The following is a 21971-nucleotide window of genomic DNA, read 5'->3' as shown; positions in this document are numbered from 1 at the left end:
GGGTTTGTCTCCGGTTGGTGATTTTGTTTGGTCTGGATTGAGGATTTGGTTTTTTTTTTTTTTTTTTTTTTTTTGTTTCTCTGCTGTGGACCGGTGGTGGTGGTGGTGGTGGAGGAGGATGTTTGTGCTGTGTGGTGGTGGTGGACGATGTTTGTGCTGTGTGGTGGTAGTGATATATTATTTTATTGTAGTAGAAATATTATTTTATTGTGATGAATATATTATTTTATTGTGTTGAAAGCTAAAATAGATCCACTGCTGCAGCATGTATGTAGGTAAAATAGATAAAGTAACTTTTGGTGGAACTAAATTGCTAAAAATTTAGTTCCACTGCTGTAGATGCTCTAAGCCTTCTTGTTCTTGAGGCCACAAATAATTAATTCGATTTGTAATCTTGTGAACTAATCGACCAACTTTCATGCAAAAAGCTAGCTGAGTGAAGTTATGAATGAGATCACGGTCACATTCCATTTCCTCTATAATTTCGGAAACGCTAATGAAACTTGGAGTGCTGAACACACTGGCTGCATATATTTCGTCGCTGACTAAATGGATTTTCTTTTTATTGATGAAGCTCACTAGGCTTCTCAATGTGTCTCTGTCTAAAACCGTGCCCAAAGGGTTTGACGGGTTTGCTATGATCAAGCCCTTCACATTGATATTGTCTTGTTGGGCTCTTTCGTATGCTGCTTCCAATGCTGCTTTTGTGATAAGAAAATTGTTCTTGCTATCACAGTTGACAGGAATTAGCTGCACCCCTGTTCGCCACCCACAGTCAAATCTGCATTCAAAAACGAAATTGATCAAACTTTCTTTTAACTTCTCCTTTAAGTTTTAGCAAAAAAGTCACGTCCAAATCCACTATTACATTATATATTATAGTTTGAGAAAATATTTTTTTACACCAACAGGGTTGGTAGTCTAGGCGCACTAACAACTTGTTAGTGCTCTTTGTACTCATGTATTGCATTAATCTCAAGTCGATTACGGTGTGACTATATATTGTTACTTTCCAAATAGGAAAGTCACACTAGTCACCCTATAACCATTTTTGAAAGTTCGAAATGTGTGAAAATACAAAAGTTTATTTAGACCCTGTTGAAGGCTAAAATTTCACATTCCATGAAAAGTAAAGAAGGCCCAATTCAAGCAGCAAGAAGAATCAACATTAAGGCCCAATTTATGTTCAGATTTCCAGCAAAACGGCCATTAAAAAATCCAGCAAAATCCAGTGAAAGAACTGGGCCGGGATACCCAGAGGCTGCCAGAGGCTCGGGATCCTCGGGACGTGCAGCACAGCTAACGTGGGATTGAGACAGCTCAAAAGGGTTACCACGAAATACAATAAATGAAGAACAGATATGTCCTTCTCAAGCACCCAGTGGTACAGCAAAGAACCAGAAACTTGGAGAGTGACAATTCATGAATAAAAAGCTGGTACATCGAGAAACCCAGAATGAAGAACTATAAAGGGAAGCAACTGGAAGAGAACTTTCAACCCAGCAGTAAAAGATTCCAATTATTTGGGAATAATGACAACAAGGAAATAACACCAACGGCTAAATGAGAAATCTTGAAAGAAGAGAGATTGAAAGCTAATTGCTGAGGACGCCCCGGAATGGAAAGTCAGCAAATGACTTTTAGAGAAACAGCAATAAAAGATGAAAACTATGAGAAAAATGGAAGAGACCAGCCCTTGAGCAACTGTCACAGCACAAGCTCTGAGGGGCAAAAGAGAAAAATCACTAGTACCATGGAGCCCTAGAAAACACACTATAAAAGGAAGAGAAAACCCATGTTGAAAGGCAGAGGATTTTCAGTAGGAAGAATATCATAACAGAGTCATTAGAACTCTGTTTTTTTAAAAGAAAAACAGAGGAATGTCTCCCGGTATCCCAGAAACAGCCACTATAGCACATACTTGGATTCAAAAGGATTCAAACTTTGCAAGTCTTAGAGGCTTGAATAGCCATCAAAGTCTGTAATTTTTGAGCTTATTTGAACCTTGTATCACGTCTTAGTGAGCACATTTGTAATCTACAATCAAGAAAAAAATAATGAAATATCTCATATTGCTTTGAGAATTTCTAACAATTACTTTGCATATTTCTTTACTGCTTCTGCTTCTTGCTGCTCAATACATATATATTCTTGCTTGTAAAGCTGAGTCCCTGCCCAAGCAAAGCCACTCAGACTTGAGTTCCAAATCCCACAAGTCTTGTGCAAAAGCATAAGTCTGTGAGAATTGGGGCCAGGATCCTCGTGGCTGAATCATCCTTATGAAATTCATTTACATATATGTATATGTATTAATATATGTATATATATATATATATATATATCCTAATCTAAGAAACTAACAATTATTTGAAGATGTGTGCCTTGTATAGTTGTTCTTGTGTAGGACCTATAGAGGTAAAAGGAAAGGACAAAACTTCATTGCATAACAAGCATGGAGAAAGATTGTATAGTGCAGAGAACCAGAGCTTCTGGGTTCTTACAGGCCTAATACGCCCCGGGATCCCACGACAGTACGTCCCGGGATCCCACGACAGTACGCCCGGGGAGGAATCGCATTTTTGCCTTGAGGAGATTTATGTGACTTGCGCACAACTTAGTTCGTAATCAGCCCCCATTTAGCTGCGGTGAACCAAGCCCAGTCCACCAAAACACAACTATTTGGCCCAGGATCCTTGGGCCTGTGTGCTAAAGAAAAAAGCACTCTCACATTTTGGCGACTCCACTGGGGACTGGGAAAAAGGAGAGGGAAAAAGCAGTCCCTTCGCAAGCACGGCTCCAAAGCTAGGAAACACCTAGAGGAAGGAAAGTTCCTCTTAGTGCATTCAACATCAAGATCCCAAAAATGCGGGTTCCTCCAACAAATGTTTTACCGAGGGACTCTATATAGAATTTTGGGGAATTTCCCAACACAAGATAAGTTTTATGCGTTATTATTTTCTCTGCTTTACAATTTGAACATAATGGATCATTGCCCTGCTTTTTAAAAGAAAAACAGGGGGTCATGTAGTAATATTTAAGCAATCATAATATTGTCTCATTGCTTTAAAGAAAAATAGAGAAGTGAACAAATGAAATATATTGATGAAATGAAGATTCTATGAGCTACATAATAGAGAAATGGCCCCACATTTGGGGGCTAATGTATTCTTTCTTTTTAAAAAAAAAAAATCATGATATTGTTTCATTTGTTTAAAAAGAAAAAGAAGAAAGAGAAATAAGTGAATCAAAGAGATCTGATGAAATGTAAATTACATAGCAAAGCAATTTCCTCACGTTGTGGGGCTAAATAATTTTGCAGCAACTTGATAATAATATCATATGGCGCAGGTTAACAAAATGGACAAGTTCCTTAGCTCCATGATCCCAGCAAAGTCTAGGAGATCCTTGACTCCAGGAAAGCAAAGCCTGGGAGATCCTTGATCCCAGCAAAGCTGAGAAGATCCTTTATTCCAGCAAGGCTGAGTACATTCTTAATTCCAGCAAAGTCTAGGAGATCCTTGACTCCAGGAAAGCAAAGCCTGGGAGATCCTTGATCCCAACAAAGCTGAGGAGATCCTTTATTCCAGCAAGGCTGAGTACATTCTTAATTCCAGCAAAGTCTAAGAGATCCTTGACTCCAGGAAAGCAAAGCCTGGGAGATCCTTGATCCCAGCAAAGCCTAAGAAATCCTTGGTTCCAACAAATCTGAGGTGATCCTTTATTCCAGCAAGGCTGAGTACATTCTTAATTCCAGCAAAGTCTAAGAGATCCTTGACTCCAGGAAAGCAAAGCCTGGGAGATCCTTGATCCCAGCAAAGCCTAAGAAATCCTTGGTTCCAACAAATCTGAGGAGATCCTTTATTCCAGCAAGGCTGAGTACATTCTTAATTCCAGCAAAGTCTAAGAGATCCTTGACTCCAGGAAAGCAAAGCCTGGGAGATCCTTGATCCCAGCAAAGCCTAAGAAATCCTTGGTTCCAACAAAGCTGAGGAGATCCTTTATTCCAGCAAGGCTGAGTACATCCTTAATTCCAGTAAAGTCTAGGAGATCCTTGATCCCAACAAAGCCTGGGAGATCCTTGATCCCAACAAAGCCTGGGAGATCCTTGATCCCAGCAAAGCCTAAGACATCCTTGGTTCCAACAAAGCTGAGGAGATCCTTTATTCCAGCAAGGCTGAGTACATCCTTAATTCCAGCAAAGTCTAGGAGATCCTTGATCCCAACAAAGCCTGGGGGATCCTTGATCCCAACAAAGCCTGGGAGATCCTTGATCCCAGCAAAGCCTAAGACATCCTTGGTTCCAACAAAGCTGAAGAGATCCCTTATTCCAGCAAGGCTGAGTACATCCTTAATTCCAGCAAAGTCTAGGAGATCCTTGATCCCAACAAAGCCTGGGAGATCCTTGATCCCAACAAAGCCTGGGAGATCCTTGATCCCAGCAAAGCCTAAGACATCCTTGGTTCCAACAAATCTGAGGAGATCCTTTATTCCAGCAAGGCTGAGTACATCCTTAATTCCAGTAAAGTCTGGGAGATCCTTGATCCCAACAAAGCCTGGGAGATCCTTGATCCCAACAAAGCTGAGGAGATCCTTTATTCCAGCAAAGCTGAGTACATCCTTAATTCCAGCAAAGTCTAAGAGATCCTTAACTCCAGGAAAGTAAAGCCTTGGAGATCCTTGATCCCAACAAAGTTGAGGAGATCCTTAATTCCAGTAAGGCTAAGTACACCCTCAATTTCAGCAAAGCCTAAAAGATTGTTAGTTCCAGCAAAGGCGAAGTATTTCCACGAATCCAGCAAAGTAAAATGGTTGTGAAAAAAAAATGGAGGCATCTGGAAAGTGGATAGAAGTTCCATAATAGCATCAAGAGAAGGTGGATCAAGCATGATTCAACAACCACCTCATGTTTTGGGGGCTAAAACCTATTATGCAGTGGACCTTAAATATATTTTGAAGAAAATCAATAGAAACACTATATTGCAAGTCAACAGCAAAATCAACATTATTGAAAACTCAACAACTATACAGTGCATCTATCATCTCTTGCAGCTCAATGATTGGGCTCACTCATGGAAATAACAAGATTTGGAGGAGATACAGAGACCACTGAAGAACACCTACAACTAGCTCTAAAGGCCAACCACAACATCACAAGTATTGTCTGATCCTCTCAATGTACCATTAGCACGTGAAAGAGGGATTGAATGGGAAGCCCATAAAAGTCGCTGCCAATCTTAGTCCTTTCATCCAGCACATAATAAACTTTGTGGAAAATATACTTTATGATGAATCGGCTCCAGCTGAAGAATATCTCATTGTTAGGATCCCAGGGGGCTCCCATATCTGGGATCCCGGGAGCTCCTATCGCAGAAGAAGAAGAAACCTGGAGGGAAAGCAGAATATTGCTTATGAAGGCACGCGGGACCTGAATGTAGCCTACAAGAGGATCTCGGACCACCATCTTACATGATAGCCCAGGAAGAGATCCTGGAGGAACCTGGGGATACGATGAGTCAGAATTTCCCATCTCCAGGATGCCGAGGGGTTCCCATCCTAGAAGAAGGAAGCAATGCCCATGGTCTGAGGGATCCCTTGGACAGAAAAAGAAAGAAGGAGGAAGGCTAATATACTGTTTACAAAGATCCTGGAGAAACTTACAGATATGAAAAGGAAGACATAAATCCTACCAAAGGAAAAATTAGAAGAGGTGAACTTGGGGGCTGACGCAAGGAACCCAGGGCCCATCCTAATCAGCAGTCAGTACAGAAAAAAAGAGCAACTGGTGGAGCTATTGAAAAAATATGAAGATTTATTAGCGTGAACTCCTTCAAATTAAATAAGGCACGTCCAAAGGATAAATTTCCTTTGCCTAACATCGATCTCCTCATAGATCCAACTAAGGCAACAACAATATCAACCATGAAGAGGCATGCCACGATCAGGGAACTCAAGAGCTTCTTAGAAAGAGTTTCTTACATTAGGAAGTTCACACCAAGACCAACCTTGGTCAGTAGTGGACTATCCAAACTGTTGAAAAAGGGGAATATTTTCATATGAGGAGTTGAGCAACCAAATGTCTTTCATAAAACTTCAACAGATCATGAGTCATTTGCCTACCATATGGGTACTATCCATGGCAAAATCACTATTGTTGTACCTGGGATCTTGATCCCAAGCATACAAAGCATTGAAGAACACTGAAATGAGGTATCCCAACATAGAAAGGGCGTGTATGGCAGTTATGCATCTCAACAACTGAATCATTACTTTTCATCCCACCAAATCCTGTTGGTGACAAGCTCTCATCCAATAAAAAACCTCCTCAATCAGCCCTTGCAATCTTGAAGAGTAGCCCGGTGGTTAATATTAATCTCCCAATACAACATAGGTCTGAAGGATCCCCAGAGCTATCAAGAGCTAAGCTGTAACAAACTCACTAACCCAGTTCCTCGAAGAAGAGAAATACCTATTAAGTGAGAAGATTTCTAAAAAAGTAGTAGCGGTAGAGATCCTTGTAAAGAAACAGACTATGAGATTTGTGAAGACAGCCTTCAACGAGCATGCCTAGAGGAAGTCATCCTCTTCCAGGATCCCCGTACGAAGATCCCCCACTTGAAGAAAACACCATGACAGAATCATCTTGGTGGAGCTCCTGGCCATCAGTCCACCAGTGAGAGCAATCTTAGATGACTCATAAAAGAAGATTATTTCCATAAAGGATTTGTTCATAGCTAAGAGAGGACATTTTAGAAGATCCTCGGAGAAGAAAACAAATCCTCAACCCTTTAAAGAAAAGAAAAGAAATTAGTTCAGTAAGCCCACTTGAAAATGAAGGGCTACGAAGGAGCTTTTTTTCTGAAGATTGAAAAATTCAATGGTCATGCACAAATTTTCCAAGTGGCATGGCCTAGGACTTGGGAAAAGGAAAATTTTCCATGTACCTAGCCCAGGACTTGAGCAAAACAGAAATTTTCCAAGTGGCATGGCCTAGGACTTGGGAAAAGACAAATTTTCCATGTACCTATCCCAGGACTTGAGCAAAACAGAAATTTTCCAAGTGGCATGGCCTAGGACTTGGGAAAGGGAAAATTTTCCATGTACCTAGCCCAGGACTTGATCAAAACAGAAATTTTCCAAGTGGCATGGCCTAGGACTTGGGAAAAGGCAAAATTTCCATGTACCTAGCCCAGGACTTGAGCAAAACACAAATTTTCCAAGTGGCATGGCCTAGGACTTGGGAAAAGGCAAATTTTCCATGTACCTAGCCCAGAACTTGAGCAGAACAGAATTTTTCCAAGTGACATGGCCTAGGACTTGGTAAGAGCAAACTTTCCATGTACCTAGCCAAAGACTTGGCCTAGAACAATTTTTCTAAATACATGGCCCAGAAATTTGCCAAGAGCAAAAGTTTCCAAGTACGACCAAGAAAATGGTCAAAAGCAAAAGTTTATGTGTACAAGCTGTAGCACATACCAGTGCAGATTGTAAGCATATCCCAGTCTTGGCTACAACTTGTAGCACATACTAGCACTGGGTACAAACTGTAGCACGTACCAGCAATAGGTACAAGCCATAGCAAGCATGTACTACAATGCATAGAATATCTTTGGCAAAGTTCATGGGGGGATCCCCTCATTCAACCTATTTTGTAAAACAAACAAAATCTTGTTGACAAAGCTGTGCTATCTTATATTAAGATTTAATATGCATTCAACATGATTTTTGTATGCTACTTTAAAAAAAAAAAAGCATATCCTAGAATTGCTAGCAAAAAACGTTAGTGCTAGAAATATACTCTTAGTATCAAATGCGATACCAATATAATTTGGTTATACATATATATCTGCTTATATTATTGATAGTTTGACAAAGTTGATTTATTGAATACCAATCTACAGCCTAATACTAATACGAAGGTGAATTCTAATCTTTCGCAACATGTTAGTACATCCCATGAAGGAAGTGTAGCAATTCCTTTGGAGTTTCCCTCAAGAATTATTTGATTTACACATTGGTTCTACAAACCAGAAAAGTGTCCAAAAACAATTTATTTTCTCGCGCGTGGGCTACAGGTAACCCACGAGCTCGGGGGGCTAATGTTGAAGGCTAAAATTTCACATTCCATGAAAAGTAAAGAAGGCCCAATTCAAGCAGCAAGAAGAATCAACATTAAGGCCCAATTTATGTTCAGATTTCCAGCAAAAAGGCCATTAAAAAATCCAGCAAAATCCAGTGAAAGAACTGGGCCGGGATACCCAGAGGCTGCCAGAGGCTCGGGATCCTCGGGACGTGCAGCACAGCTAACGTGGGATTGAGACAGCTCAAAAGGGTTACCACGAAATACAATAAATGAAGAACAGATATGTCCTTCTCAAGCACCCAGTGGTACAGCAAAGAACCAAAAACTTGGAGAGTGACAATTCATGAATAAAAAGCTGGTACATCGAGAAACCCATAATGAAGAACTATAAAGGGAAGCAACTGGAAGAGAACTTTCAACCCAGCAGTAAAAGATTCCAACTATTTGGGAATAATGACAACAAGGAAATAACACCAACGGCTAAATGAGAAATCTTGAAAGAAGAGAGATTGAAAGCTAATTGCTGAGGACGCCCCGGAATGGAAAGTCAGCAAATGACTTTTAGAGAAACAGCAATAAAAGATGAAAACTATGAGAAAAATGGAAGAGACCAGCCCTTGAGCAACTGTCACAGCACAAGCTCTGAGGGGCAAAAGAGAGAAATCACTAGTACCATGGAGCCCTAGAAAACACACTATAAAAGGAAGAGAAAACCCATGTTGAAAGGCAGAGGATTTTCAGTAGGAAGAATATCATAACAGAGTCATTAGAACTCTGTTTTTTTAAAAGAAAAACAGAGGAATGTCTCCCGGTATCCCAGAAACAGCCACTATAGCACATACTTGGATTCAAAAGGATTCAAACTTTGCAAGTCTTAGAGGCTTGAATAGCCATCAAAGTCTGTAATTTTTGAGCTTATTTGAACCTTGTATCACGTCTTAGTGAGCACATTTGTAATCTACAATCAAGAAAAAAATAATGAAATATCTCATATTGCTTTGAGAATTTCTAACAATTACTTTGCATATTTCTTTACTGCTTCTGCTTCTTGCTGCTCAATACATATATATTCTTGCTTGTAAAGCTAAGTCCCTGCCCAAGCAAAGCCACTCAGACTTGAGTTCCAAATCCCACAAGTCTTGTGCAAAAGCATAAGTCTGTGAGAATTGGGGCCAGGATCCTCGTGGCTGAATCATCCTTATGAAATTCATTTACATATATGTATATGTATTAATATATGTATATATATATATATATATATCCTAATCTAAGAAACTAACAATTATTTGAAGATGTGTGCCTTGTATAGTTGTTCTTGTGTAGGACCTATAGAGGTAAAAGGAAAGGACAAAACTTCATTGCATAACAAGCATGGAGAAAGATTGTATAGTGCAGAGAACCAGAGCTTCTGGGTTCTTACAGGCCTAATACGCCCCGGGATTCCACGACAGTACGTCCCGGGATCCCACGACAGTACGCCCGGGGAGGAATCGCATTTTTGCCTTGAGGAGATTTATGTGACTTGCGCACAACTTGGTTCGTAATCAGCCCCCATTTAGCTGCGGTGAACCAAGCCCAGTCCACCAAAACACAACTATTTGGCCCAGGATCCTTGGGCCTGTGTGCTAAAGAAAAAAGCACTCTCACAGACCCTTAATTCAAATGCTGTTTGGTTGATTTTACATTAACTTAATACTAAGTGCAGAATAGTGTAAGCGTAAGCAAACAATCAAGAGAACTACTCTAATTCATATTTAAAGCAACACAGCAGTAACATGAAATGAACAAGAGTAGGAAAGAGAGATGTAAACATAGATAACACCAAGACGTGTTATTGAAGAGAAAACCGAAGAACTCGGTGAAAAACCTCTCCACCACCCTCCAAGTGGTAATCAATCCACTAGACAATCAGTTGGGATACATGGGTAAGCAAGAGACCTTCCAAGCCTAATCTACCTTCTGTACCTAAACCCTCCAAACTCCTACTCCAACAAGGCTTCTCGGAACAGTGTCTTGTCTAGCTCTCTAGATCCCGCAACAAGTTTCATGTTGCATCTGCCATCCTTGGCTTCTTCCAATGTTTCCCAACAGCACCAAAACCTCACTGGACACTCTCAAAAGGTGTGGTAAGTGTTTGGGCTTTTGATCTCTCAATGGTATGGAAATAAAGAGGTAGGAGATGAGGAAATTCCACAAACAAATGTGTAGAGAATTGTTGGATGAACAATTTCTAACTCTCAAGTATTTTAGCTAGGGTTTTCTTTCTGAAGCTCTCTTTTACATTTGTGGGTAATGTGGGTATAAATAGTGTAGGCACAGAAAATGTGTATCAGATTGGATAGGCTGGCAGAATAGAATGTCTCGCGGGTGTCTCGCGGGAAGGTTTTACCCATGAGATACTCGCGAGACACAACTGTCTCCATCTGGCCTGACTTTTCGCATTCCAGTCATGTGCCAAGACATGCTTCCTTTTGTGGGATACTTAGTCACGATATACCTACGAAAACTCTTCAGTCTTCAATAGCTTGAGTCTTCACACTCTCTCTCACTATCACACAACCCTTATAATAAATTCCCACAACAAATATAGGGTACAAAAGATTGAATAAAATTACAATCAAATTTGGTACGGAATAAAAACCAACAAAATACAAATTTGTAAATTACAACTTTACAATTTTTTTTTTGCGAAAAGAAAATATTTTTTTATGCATATATGTTACATCCACCCGTAAAAATATACACATGACAAAAATAATGTTAGTATTTAAAATAGAAAAGTGAATATTAAGGTCAGCCCAAGCATTTCAGAGGCTTAAAGCGAAAATTTCAAATGAAACTTTTATGTTATTACTTAAATAATATTTAACTAGTATTTTATATAATAATTTTTGTTTTAGACAACTTGGAATATTGAGGACAAGATGAGTATAGAAATTGTCCAAATATCCAGCTGTACGCATACGCATGCACTCTGCTTTTGATTTGAATTAGGTGATGACCAGCAGGTTGGTTTCAATTACAGGGTTTATAGGTCAATAGCAAGGGTCCACTAGCTAAGTTTACACAAATTAATATATGGAGTTAAGTATAAATAAAAACTCTTTGTGCTTTTTGACTTAATAATAATCTAGTTTATTACTTCGTGTTTATTAATGACTAATATCTGACTTGGTATGTTCTTTGACCTAACTTATAGAATCAAACCATATTGAATTTTATGACTTCCAACAGTAGTAAATTATTTAATTGACCTTTGCTAGCTATAGTTGGGATTGGAATATTTGACATTGTAACAATATCATATATATATTGACCTATGCTAAGCAAAGACCTGTAATTTCGGGGAAATTGCTAGTGTAAATGATGAAACCAATTTTGAACACAGTACCTGTCTGTTCTAAATTCCCAATTTGTTTATGTGTTCAGAACCACAAGGTCATGACCATGACTTGGATTCTTTTGAATTCATCTTTCTGGTGAAGTTCTTTTTTTTTTGCTAACCTCTGGTGAAGTTCTTTACACTACTCTAAACTCTTACAGTTGTATATAAGGAATAAAGTGAGCCCAGCAAACTAAAAGATTAAGCAAAGTCTGGTTTAGAAACACAGAAAACAGAGTCGCATATTTAAATTGGGGTATTAACTTATTTTTTTAATTTTTTTTTTAATAATTCACACACAGGGAGAAGTACGATATTGATACGTTTTCGAATTGACATATGTCAATATTCCCGTGCTTACAGGAGGAAAGCTTTTTATGCTTTCATCTATATATAGTACTGAAAACAACAGTGATCGTACACCATTAGTTTTCTTGTGTTTTAATTAGTAAAGAAAACAAAAATGAGAGAGAGAGAGAGAGAGAGAGAGAGAGAGTTACGCTGATGGTGAGGGTACAAGGAAAGCATCGCCAGAATTGGCCAGGCAAAACATGACTGTCTCGTTTGCTCCAGTAGCTCCACCACTCATGACTATGCGGTCTGGATCAAATGTGACACTACCACCTCTTGCTTTACCCATAAAGTTTGCTACCGCCTGCAAATAATTCACACATTTTCTTCTAATTGTCAATAATATATCAAATATGTGTGTATATATATATATATATATATGCCAGCTCTACGTCCACATTTCTCTATTTTATCTAATTTTCCTAACCCCAATACTTTAATCATTCTACAAACAATAAATTCATACTTGCCTAAACTCCTTGAAGCCATGATAGTCCTGGAAGATAGCAATATTCTTGAATTCATGAACTCCTTCAGCGGTGCAAATGGAAGCTTTAGGATTTCTCCTAATCCACTTTTGAATCAAATCAAAGCAAAGCTGAAATACATACATATATAACTCTGGATGTTAATTAATGTGCATTTTTAGTGAGGAAGAATAAAATTCCTCTATCCCAACGTGCGCTCCACTTTTATGCTATACCAGTCACACGGTTCGACTTTTTTTTTTTCCTATATGACATACTGTAGTTGGTAGAGTACTATGTAGCACGGGTGCGTTTCGGGACTCGGGTGCGGGTGCGGAACTCGACAATTTTTGAAAAAGGTGGGTGCGGGTGCGGGTGCAGGTGCGGCGGGACTCGGCGATTAAAAAATTATTAAAAATATTTTTATTTATATTTTTAATATATTGCTAAGCATACTTTTTTACATTATACAAATATATACCAAATTTAAGAGCAATAGACAATAGTAGATAATAACTAAAACATGATGTTCATAAATTAAACACAACCCACAAGATTGAAACTAAAACATTCATGATGTTCGGAAATTAGAATACAACTTGCAAATTTGAAACTAAAACAAAATAAAAGATAATCAACAAGACAATCAAATACTAGCATCATCATTAACATCAACATCAATAGCTTCACTTCGAACTTCACTTTCACTAGTAGTAACACTAGTGTTAGCATTTCCAATAACCATAGCCTCCAACTCTGGCTCATCAAGTGTAAGGGCTGCATTCTCAAGAATGCCAGCTCCTCCATGTATGTCGCTCTCATTCCAAGTGTCTCCTGCAATATCCCACATCTTTGTTGATGTATTTACGTACTCCTCATTGCGCCTTGACAAGAGTCGAAGATTAGAATGCACATAGACCAAATCTTCAGCGCGTGCAGGAGCCATTTTGTTTCTTTTTAAGGAATGAATGAATTTGTATGTGCTCCAATTCCTCTCAGCACATGAGGATGAACAAGGTTGTCCAAGAAGTTTAAAGGCAAGGGATTGAAGAGTTGGAAATGCGGAGCCATGGTATTGCCACCAAACCAAAGGTAGTAAGTCCCACCTATCTGTCAAGGCATCTGGTGAAGGAAACCTCCCTCCTGAAAATGAAGCAAACTCACACTTCACTGTCTTTAATTCACTCTCATCTTCAAAGTATCGATCCAAACACTTGCTCCTTTCCATAGAAATTTCATGATCCCGATGTGGCGATGTAAGGTTGAATTTATTCAACCATCTAATTGGCTTTATTCCGTGCCAAATTTGCTTGTAATTCAGCATTTAGTAACCCTGTATTTAGGTGGGATTGTTGTAAGGGTAGTGAGTGAGATAGTGTGAAGATTGCTCAAGAGTGTGCAAGAAAACAGAGTGTCGCGGCTGGGACTCGCGGCTGGACTCGCGGCTTCAACCCGCCAGAAGATGCACACGTGCCAAGCATGCTGGAAGATGAACAGTCATGCTAGCTGGAGCACTACAGGACAAAACAGGACAACTGGCCATACGGTTAACTCGCGACTGGAACTCGCGACTTAGTCAAGCCGCGAGGTCAAGCCGCGAGCCACCCCTGTTTTGGAAAAACCTGACGTTTCGCATTCCACTCCACTTCAGTATAAATACCCTTTTAACCCACGATTGAAAGAGAGCTTCCAGAGAGAATTTTGAGAGAGAAACCCTAAAGAAAAACAAGATTGTTTCACACACAATCCCTACCTTAGAGTCTCATCAAAATCCCTCACTCTCTTCCTCTCCATTGTCAAAACCTTGAGAGGCATTATACCAAACCTGGTTCTCACCATCATCATCTCTGTGAGACAGTCGTTTGGAGTTCTGGGAAGCAGTTAGGAAGGAGCCAATCTTCATTGGTTGATGCTATGGTCTAGTAGCGGAATCCGGGAAGCTAGAAAAGAAAAAGGTTCGACGCAACCTCGTTGGAGCAAGAAGCTTGGAGGGCTTAGGTGCACTGGGTAGATTAGGCTTGGAGGGTCTATTGCTGTCCTTATATCCCAACTGTATTTTCTAGTGGATTGATTACCGCTTGGAGGGCGGCGGAGAGGTTTTTCGCCGAGGTCTTCGGTTTCCTCTTCGATAACACATCGCGTGTTGTCTTTGTGTTTGCATCTTCCTTCCTCTCTATCTTTGCCTTTACATTATCTGCTGTGGTTTATTATGTTATGGCTTAGATAGTATTTAACCTATTTCACATTATAGCATATGTTAAGTTTCCGCACACTTGTTGTTTAACATATTGCTTGTGTTGGTTAAGTTAATTTTTGGGGGTCTAAACGTTCAAAAGTGTTATTGGTACACGTTTTTGAACTTTCAATTGGTATCAGAGCGGGTACACTTGTTGTGGTTTAAATACCTAAGTGTGATCCTTGACCCCTTGTGTTTATTTGCCATGGATTGTGCTTTGTATGACTCTTTGCATGATTTGGTTGGTGATGAATGTAACATACCACGTGTTTGTGAAAATGCCTCTATGAGTGTTAATCCTCATAAGTGTGATGACATGTTATTTGAATCTATGGGTGTTGTTGACAAACTCTTCAAGAAAAATGCTAAGAAGTTTCAAAAGAATTTGAGCAAGTTATTTTGTGAAAAGGATGATTTGATTGCTAAGCTCAATGAATCCAACAAATTGGTTGAGAAATATAAAAAACTTGCTGAAATTTCTCTTGAAAAGCTGAAAGAGTTTGAATGTTTGAATATGGACTTGGATGCTAAACTTGTTTTGTCTAACAAACTTGCTGATGATCTTAAATGTGAAAATGAATCTCTTAAGATGCATGCCAAGTGTTTGATTGCTGAACCTATTGTTAAAAAGGATGATAATGTTTGTTGCAATCATGTTGTGGTACCCGATTTTGTGTCTAGTGTGTGTTCTACCTTAAAGGACAAATCGGTGTACATTCCTCCACATAAAAGAAATCAAAAGGTGGAGGGAAAGGCTGTTAAGTCAAAGCCTTCGTTTAGGTCTCAACCTAAGGCTTTGGATGGATCTAAGTTTGTTCCAACTTGCCACCATTGTGGTGTGATTGGTCATATAAGACCTCAATGTCATAAGTTGAAGAGGGAACAAAACCATGTTGCTAGATCCATTCCCAAAAAGCCTAGTGGACCTAAACACATTATTTGTCACCATTGTGGTGCCTTTGGTCATCTAAGACCTCATTGCTCTAAGTTTCAAGCTCTTAAGAGAATCAAAAGAAAAGAGAAACTTGAGCTTTTTGGAAGTTGTGCTAAAAAGAGTAAACTGGATTTGAGTGAAAATAGCATGTTGTTAAAGAAAATGTTTAATGCTCTTAACTCCTTGACTATGTGCATCTCCGGTTCTCATTCTTCCAACCCTCGTCTCGCTTCTCTTGAGACACTCATTCCAAACAATCGTTCCGTTTGGATGAGGAAGGGTTCCTATGGTTGAGCTTTTGCTCTTTTGGTCCTTGATCTAATTCTTTCGATCTTTGTAGGACCCTTCATGCATTAAATGTCATATCTTCATGCATTTTGTGCATCTTGCATTTATTTGCATGCATTGTTTCGTTTTTGATCTTACTTTTATGTTTCTATTTTGTGTGAGTAAAAATCCAAAACCACATAAAAAGTGAAAAATTCAAAAAGTTTGATCGTATATGTTTGAGCACATATCACATGTGAGTTTGGCCTTGTACCTTTGTACAAATGGCTTTGTGCATTTTCGAGCTTAGCTTGTTATTTTTGCACTTATATCTTTGTGGGAAAAATCTTGACATCTTTGTGTGATTGTTGTAAATCGATCTTCAAGCTTGTCATGAATGATTTGTCAATAGTCATGTTGGTTTTGATACATGCGTAGACTTGTGCTTATATCTCTTCCCACTCTTTTATCTTTATTGCTTAAAGAGCTCAATAAATGTAAATCTCAAAATGAAAAGAGATAATGAGCTGCAAAAGCCGTCGCACATACTAGTATTCGACTAGGAAAAAGGGAAAGCAACTTAAATGAAATTGTATGATGCCCAAAAAGCCAAAGGCTTGTTCATCAAATTGAAATATCACAAATTTCAGGCATCGATCTCAAAATGAGATGTTTTGATTCAAAATGATCAAATGTTATGAATTGTAAAGAAGCCAAATGAAAAGCTTCATCATATGTAATCATTTTCTTGTGGGAGGTCATATATGTTCATTTCTATAATTGAGATAGACCACTTGACTTAGCACTAGTTGTGTATGACTTGATTGAATTGATCATTGAAGCTTCACTCTAGACTAAGGACTATTCCACATTTGATACACACACACAACACACATGCCTAATGTTCAATGAATGTCTCATTCATTTGTTAGATTGTACTTGTCTAAATGTGATGTGTGTGTGCTCAATCATATATGGTTCAATCCAAAAAGATTTTTGATCATTTTATATGTTTTTGGAAGTGATTTTTATCACTCTTTGAGTTCATTTTTAGTGCTTACTTTGTTTTTCAATGTTTAAACATGTTCTGGTTTGAAAAACAAGTGTCAGATTTTTTGGCCACTCATTTTGGCTACTTGCGTGAGCTGCCAGCAAGCTGCCAGTTTTGGCTGGTCGGTTTGGCGGCTTGCAAGCCGCGAGTCTAAGCCGCGAGCTCAGACAGAGAGGTTTCGCGGCTCACTCGCGACTTGGCTCGCGACTCGCCAGTCGCGAGTCGCCCAGAATCAGCTTTTTAAAGAGCTTTTTCGTGGGAAACTTGTTTTAAACCTCTCCCATCCTCTCTAAAACCCCTCTTTCAATATTTTTACATCAAAACCCAACCAATTTGAATGGTTTTTCAATCCATTAACATCTCTAAGGTAATTATAAACTCTTTTCATTGATTTTGATCCTTAGATTATGTTTTGGAGAGTTTTGTGCTCTTGGTTGGGATTTTCATCATAGGGGTTGGGAAAACTTATTTTTTGTCAATTTTCTTCATGGGATTGGTTTCTTTTGTTGATATGCATTGGATGTTGGCCCCTTGTGGCAGTAAGAACATGTATAAAGGGTGGTTTTCATGATGTTCATGCATTGTTTCACATTTTTGTTTATAGTGTGCATGCTAGGTGTTTGATAAAATGCCTCTTCGACATTTTCTCGCTTGTTTGGACTCCGATGAGTACCAAAATTTGGGGTTTCTCATGTTTCCTCATTAGGAACATGTTTGGTTCATTGGTTGTGTATTTTAACACACTTTGCCCCACATGTGCATTTTTCATGCATTGATCATGCATTGCACTTAGCCACCTCTTGCACACACCTTTGCTACCCTTGTCATGCATTGGTCTTGACCTTGCTGTTTCATCCTAGCATGTCATGCTTACCTTATGCTTTGTAGCATGTTACTTTGTTTTAGGTTTGAGCTTCATTTTCTCATTCATCTTGCACCCCTCATGCATCATTAGCATTTTTCATTATTTCATCTCTTGCCCTCGTTTCTTCTTGATCCTTTGTCTATTCCTGACAAAAAGGGGGAGAGTATACTCTAGAGAATGTTTCGGAGTATTTTGTCATTTCTATATGACTCTTGTGCACATCCTTAGGGGGAGAAATTCTATTTCTCATGCACATTTGTAGAGGGAGAGATATTCCATAGGGGAGATGCATATACCAAGGGGGAGAAGACATTGTGTTAACTAGAAAACCTTGTTCTATTTGTTTTCTTGTTGGCTTTATGGTGCTTTGAGTTATGCTTTGTTGTTCTCATTGCATCATGTTTGTGCTTTGGACATGCATATATCCCTATGCTATTATGCTTCATTGAATGCATGTTCAGATGATCATTTGCTTTGCTATGTGATCATTATAGCCATTTCTATACTTGTTATATTATACTTGTTCTTTATTACTTGCTTTACCTTGAGGGTCTAATGTGTTTTGTGCAAGTGTTTCAGGTTACAAGTATATATGTTCCAAATGCATCACAACTTCTCATCACTTTGAAGGGGAGAAACTTTATGCATTTTTAGTTTATATTGTTTAAGTTTTTATTCAATATAATGTGTTTGTACCCATATGCTTATGTAAGCTTTTAGGGTTTATGTTTTATGCATAGTTTGTAGGCCTTGTGGTATGTACCATGCTTAAGTGCAGCCTTTATGCTATGTTGAAATCAGTACTTTAATCTAAATGTTCTGCATTGTGGTTTATGTACTGTCACTCTTGTGCCCTTGTAGGATTGTTCCTAGATGCATATGCCTTGTGTGCTATGCATTGGTTGAGTGTTGTACATACAAGTGTCTTGCCTTGTGCTTGTTAACTTGTATGTCCTTGTGTTCATTCCAAGTGTGAATGAACACTGTGATCACTACCTTGTGGTGTTCACTTGGTTGATCAAGCCATGGTTTGTTTATTAACTCCATCTTTGCTTGATCACATATTGCCTGTTTCATATGCATTTATAATTTTCTGCTTACAATGATCATGGTGTATTGTTGTGTTTCAGGAGTTTATGTTCATATGATTCAAGTGCTTCACAGCTTCTAGAATTAGGTGTGAGTGAGTTTTGATCAACTGTTCCCAACTCACATGTTAAGTCTAGAGTCTGTTTTAGGGTTTTGTCACGGAATAGCCAAAGGGGGAGATTGTAAGGTTGAATTTATTCAACCATCTAATTGGCTTTATTCCGTGCCAAATTTGCTTGTAATTCAGCATTTAGTAACCCTGTATTTAGGTGGGATTGTTGTAAGGGTAGTGAGTGAGATAGTGTGAAGATTGCTCAAGAGTGTGCAAGAAAACAGAGTGTCGCGGCTGGGACTCGCGGCTTCAACCCGCCAGAAGATGCACACGTGCCAAGCATGCTGGAAGATGAACAGTCATGCTAGCTGGAGCACTACAGGACAAAACAGGACAACTGGCCATACGGTTAACTCGCGACTGGAACTCGCGACTTAGTCAAGCCGCGAGGTCAAGCCACGAGCCACCCCTGTTTTGGAAAAACCTGACGTTTCGCATTCCACTCCACTTCAGTATAAATACCCTTTTAACCCACGATTGAAAGAGAGCTTCCAGAGAGAATTTTGAGAGAGAAACCCTAAAGAAAAACAAGATTGTTTCACACACAATCCCTACCTTAGAGTCTCATCAAAATCCCTCACTCTCTTCCTCTCCATTGTCAAAACCTTGAGAGGCATTATACCAAACCTGGTTCTCACCATCATCATCTCTGTGAGACAGTCGTTTGGAGTTCTGGGAAGCAGTTAGGAAGGAGCCAATCTTCATTGGTTGATGCTATGGTCTAGTAGCGGAATCCGGGAAGCTAGAAAAGAAAAAGGTTCGACGCAACCTCGTTGGAGCAAGAAGTTTGGAGGGCTTAGGTGCACTGGGTAGATTAGGCTTGGAGGGTCTATTGCTGTCCTTATATCCCAACTGTATTTTCTAGTGGATTGATTACCGCTTGGAGGGCGGCGGAGAGGTTTTTCGCCGAGGTCTTCGGTTTCCTCTTCGATAACACATCGCGTGTTGTCTTTGTGTTTGCATCTTCCTTCCTCTCTATCTTTGCCTTTACATTATCTGCTGTGGTTTATTATGTTATGGCTTAGATAGTATTTAACCTATTTCACATTATAGCATATGTTAAGTTTCCGCACACTTGTTGTTTAACATATTGCTTGTGTTGGTTAAGTTAATTTTTGGGGGTCTAAACGTTCAAAAGTGTTATTGGTACACGTTTTTGAACTTTCAGGCGAGATGCGTTTTGGATTCTCCGAAAGCCATTCAATGGAGTAATACCTAGTTAAAGAGTAAAAAACAAATATAGATGAAACGTATGTTTTACTAGAAGAGGGAACTAAGGAAAATAAAAAATAAATGTACTTACTTAGGATTTAAGGAATGAGCCAAGCAATGTAGTGGTGTACAATTTTTAGTCCATCGATCAATGAGTATATCGTACACCACACTCCAAAATGAACTATACTCATCATCTTCCAAGCCTTCGTGCCGATATATTGCTGTCTTCACCTTCTCTATCATTGAATCCCACATCTCATACACAAGATGAAGACAAGGCTTATCTGTGTCGGCTACTCGTAGCATATCATAAATAGGTGCTGTGAATTCAAAGATATAGTCAACTTTATCCCACCAAAGATCACTTAGAATCATATCTTTCACCTTTACAGCTTTTCCAACATCATCCTCCCTATAAGAAGCCCATTGCTCACTAATAGCCATAGCTTGAAGGCATCTTTTTATCAACTTCAACCTTTTCAGCATTATAACAATTGAAGCAAATCTTGTATCAGCAACTTGGAGCAATTTTAATGGACTAAATTCATTAAACATTACCAACCTCATTGAATGGTTCATAATAAAAACACGTATGAAAGATGCATCATCAGCAATACGTGTAATCCAACTACATTCCTCATATGTAACTTCATTCTTTTCAGTGTTTTTGCTGCACAAATATTCTTCAAAGCTAGATTGAGAGTGTGGACAATACAGGGTGTCCAAAATATTTTAGGATACTCACCTTCAATAAGAGCTCCAGCAGATTTCATCACATTAGCATTATCAGTGATGACTTGGACAACTTTTTCATGTCCAATCTCTTTTATAGCATCCTTCAACACCCCAGCAATATAATGCTTGTTTTTGAACTCACCCGACCCATCAATTGCCTTTACAAACACCGGACCCCCATCTGATACAGCCATAATATTAATAAGAGGCCTTCTTTGTGGATCTGACCATCCATCAGAAACTATGCTTACACCATTTTCAAGCCAATAATCCTTAATTGGTTTCAAGAGTCTTTCAACATGAGCTCTTTCTTTTTGCAAAAGTGTTGTTCTCAAGGCATTGTATCTAGGAGGAACATAACCTGGGATGTTATGGGTAGCAGCATATGCATAGGAATTACGATAATGTGGGTTCCTTGCAAAGTTAAATGGAAGCCCATCAGTGTAAAACATCCTAGCAATTCTACTATCCAATTCATATCTAGTAGTATTCTGGAATGCTTTCTCAATAGGAGAAATCCCAGCCACCTTCCTCCTCTTACCATCAACCGAATTTGTACTATCACTCCCTTCCTGTCTCCGAAATGGGGAAATAGGTATAGGCCCACGGCTTGGGATAGGTGGGGGTAAGGGAATTCGACTTCTCTGTTCATTCTCTAACTTATCCTTCTCAACTTGATCATGCATTCGCTGCATTTCCAACCTATGGCTCGGTGTCACATTAGGACATGCTTTAATACCTTTATTAGCAATTTTTAATAAATGAGCTTTAACCCTAGAATAGGATCCCAAATAAACCACACCACAATAATTGCACTTAAAGTATGTGTTTCCCCCTTTTTTAACGGTAGCACCCGGTGGTTTTTCTACTTTAGTCACATACTGCCAAAGAGGACATTCAGCATTTGGCACTTCTTGAGATGAAGTTTCTGTACTAGTAACTTCATCCATTGAAAATTCAATAGATTCAATTTAACCTACAAATAATAACTATTAAGTATTAAGTATTAAGTATTAACTAAATAAATTAATAATAAATCAAACCCAAGTTCATTCACAAAACAGATTCACCATTCACAAAACAGACTCACAATGAGTAATAAGTACTAACTTAACTATTAAGTATTAACTAAATAAAACTAAGATTGAAAACTAAGAGTCTAAGATTCACAAATCAGTCTCACAAAT

The 21971-nt window shown here is 38.9% G+C and overlaps 2 protein-coding genes across 2 annotated transcripts; both read right to left on the bottom strand.

Moving 5' to 3' along the window:
• Positions 1 to 321: 321 nt before the first annotated feature.
• LOC126721832 (1-aminocyclopropane-1-carboxylate synthase 1-like) lies at positions 322 to 12426 on the bottom strand. The gene is made up of 3 exons (XM_050424903.1): positions 12280 to 12426; positions 11963 to 12117; positions 322 to 781 (listed from the first exon to the last, which is right to left on the bottom strand). The coding sequence occupies exons 1-3, from the start codon at positions 12424 to 12426 to the stop codon at positions 322 to 324; spliced, it is 762 nt and encodes a 253-aa protein (XP_050280860.1).
• A 7707-nt stretch (positions 12427 to 20133) lies between these two features.
• On the bottom strand, positions 20134 to 21734 carry LOC126721831 (uncharacterized). Its single transcript, XM_050424902.1, has 2 exons — positions 20795 to 21734; positions 20134 to 20567 (listed from the first exon to the last, which is right to left on the bottom strand). Exons 1-2 carry the CDS (start codon positions 21732 to 21734, stop codon positions 20134 to 20136), a joined length of 1374 nt encoding a protein of 457 aa, XP_050280859.1.
• Between the last annotated feature and the right edge of the window lie 237 nt (positions 21735 to 21971).

Source organism: Quercus robur, chromosome 4 (assembly GCF_932294415.1).
Source record: "Quercus robur chromosome 4, dhQueRobu3.1, whole genome shotgun sequence".
Taxonomy (NCBI): Eukaryota; Viridiplantae; Streptophyta; class Magnoliopsida; order Fagales; family Fagaceae; genus Quercus; species Quercus robur.
Note: the sequence above shows the minus strand (reverse complement) of the source record. Positions and strands in the feature narration are given on the sequence as shown.